We start from the raw sequence: 2,327 nt of genomic DNA, 5'->3' as shown, positions 1-2,327 counted from the left end.
ACACACTTATCTGCTAAAATACAAGCACTATTGTTTCAGCTTAAAAAAAAAAAAAAAACTCTCCTTCAGGGAATTCCCCATGGCCCAGGTTCGATCCCTGATTGGGGAACTAAGATCCTGCAGGCCGCATGGTGCAGCCAAAAAAAATAATCTCTCCTTAGTTGTTTATGGATTAAATAAAAGCCAAAGGAAATTAACATTGATACTACATCTTAGTTATTGAGGTATATATGTGAATTTCAGCTTTTTTTAAAAGCACTAATCACTGTTTCTATATTACAGTTTTTTGGAGGCTGGCACTTCTACATTCAGGCCTACAAAGCACTGAAACATAAAACTGCAAATATGGACGTACTGATTGTGCTGGCAACTACCATTGCATTTGCTTATTCTTTGGTTATTCTTCTGGTTGCAATGTATGAGAGAGCCAAAGTGAACCCTGTTACTTTCTTTGACACACCTCCTATGCTATTTGTGTTTATTGCACTAGGCCGGTGGCTGGAACATGTAGCAAAGGTAAAGTAAGAAAGGGTGACATTTATTAAAATCTTGGGTGGGTAAATGACCGTAATATTTTCTAGACCAATTATTGGAAATATACATTGATTTATGTAGTTAACGATGTACTAAAAGAAGTATTTTTGTTTTGGCAGTATTTTAGGTTAAATATTCCTTTAGAAGATTTACCAAATTTATGGAATTAATACTTTAGATAATACAGTGTGTCCTTGTTTATTTTAAGAGACATTTAAGAGTACTTATTTTACTTATATCACATTATTAATGGAAAAATTGATGCGACCACAGATTTAAAATAATGATGGAAAAAAATTCACCCACAATCCCATGGTATAACGGAAATCACTTTCTAATCCTGTTCTACATACGTTTATATTTTACGGTGTGGCAAACATGGTATCCATACCACTTTGTGCCCTTAACACTTTAAAGTTTTTTCCCCATTTTTGCAGTCTAGATAATTACTCAGTGTTTCTGAATAATATTCTCTCAAATCAATGTGCTATAATTTACTAAACCATTCTGATTTTATTCTCAATTAGATTGTTTCCAGAGTTTAATTTTAGGTAATCCTGCATTAAACATGGTTAATAGTTATTTCTACTGAATTACTATCTTAGGATAAATTACAAAGGATATGATTAAAGGGCATAAATCTTTCTATGGCTCATTCTACTAATCTTAACAATTTTTGCCATCAAGGGTATGTTAGTGAAGTAGTTTTACTACAACTTCATCAGCACTGACTCCTATCTAAATTTTTGCTAAGTTAGTAGGCATTAAATGGTATCATAGAGTTGCTTTAGTTTGCATTTCTTCCATTAATAGCAGAGGTAAACATTTTCTACACAGCAGGTATTATATTTCTTCTTAAATGAATTGCCTATTTATGTCCTTTGCTCATGTACCTATTGGGTTCTGATGTTTTTCTTATTAATTTACATTATTTATTTATAAATTATACCTAATAATACATTTTATATTTTGTGTACTTCATATTTTCAAAGTGAAACATTTTCTGATTTGAATTAATTAACATTCCTAAAGTTGTCTTTTAAGTAAATGTTAAAGATTATGCCTTTATTTTACATAAGACTTTTTCTTTCTTAGCATTGTTAACGTATGTGTTTTAATTTATAGGGCAAAACATCAGAGGCTCTTGCCAAACTAATTTCACTACAAGCTACAGAAGCAACTATTGTAACTCTCGACTCTGATAATATCGTCTTGAGGTATTTACCTTCATTATTCTTCCTTCTCTTTTTAACTTCTTAGGAAAAATATCAAATATACACAGAAGTAGAGAGAAAGGTATAATGAACTCACATAATCTATCTCCCAGATTTAACAATTATTCACATTTTGCCACACTTTACTTCGTCTATACAATCTATTTTTCTTTCTGTTGTTGCAGTAGAATTTTAAAGTAAATCCCAGTTATATGGTTATATGGTTATATGGTTTTACTGCAGATATTCCTGTTGTATTTCTAAAAAAGGACATAGTCTTATATAATCATAATGCCCATACTGCATCTAACAAAATGAACAATTATTCTTTAATGTGATCTAATACACAGTCCATATTAACATTTCTCCTGTTGTCTCCAAACTGTTTTAAGTTTCTTTGTTTGAAATGGAATTCAGAAAAGGTCCATGTGTCACTGCATTTGACTGATATGTTTGTTTGTTTGTTTTAAGTTTTGAGTTTTTTGTTTTGTTTTGGCTGTGTTGGGTCTTCATTGCTGTGTGCGGGCTGTCTCTGGTTTCAGCGAGCGGGGGCTACTCTTCGCTGCAGTGCACGGGCTT

At 32.0% G+C, this 2,327-nt stretch overlaps 1 protein-coding gene across 1 annotated transcript; it reads left to right on the top strand.

Moving 5' to 3' along the window:
• Positions 1 to 270: 270 nt before the first annotated feature.
• LOC112392070 (copper-transporting ATPase 1-like) lies at positions 271 to 1,751 on the top strand (the record flags this gene model as incomplete). Its single annotated transcript, XM_024733603.1, has 2 exons — positions 271 to 516; positions 1,660 to 1,751. Coding segments are annotated over exons 1-2 (263 nt in total), but the record flags the coding sequence as incomplete, so codon positions are not given.
• Positions 1,752 to 2,327: the final 576 nt, after the last annotated feature.

Source organism: Neophocaena asiaeorientalis, unplaced genomic scaffold, assembly GCF_003031525.2.
Source record: "Neophocaena asiaeorientalis asiaeorientalis breed wild unplaced genomic scaffold, Neophocaena_asiaeorientalis_V1.1 C48906032, whole genome shotgun sequence".
Lineage (NCBI taxonomy): Eukaryota > Metazoa > Chordata > Mammalia > Artiodactyla > Phocoenidae > Neophocaena > Neophocaena asiaeorientalis.
The sequence above is the reverse complement of the archived record's forward strand: the minus strand, read 5'-3'. Positions and strand labels throughout refer to the sequence as shown.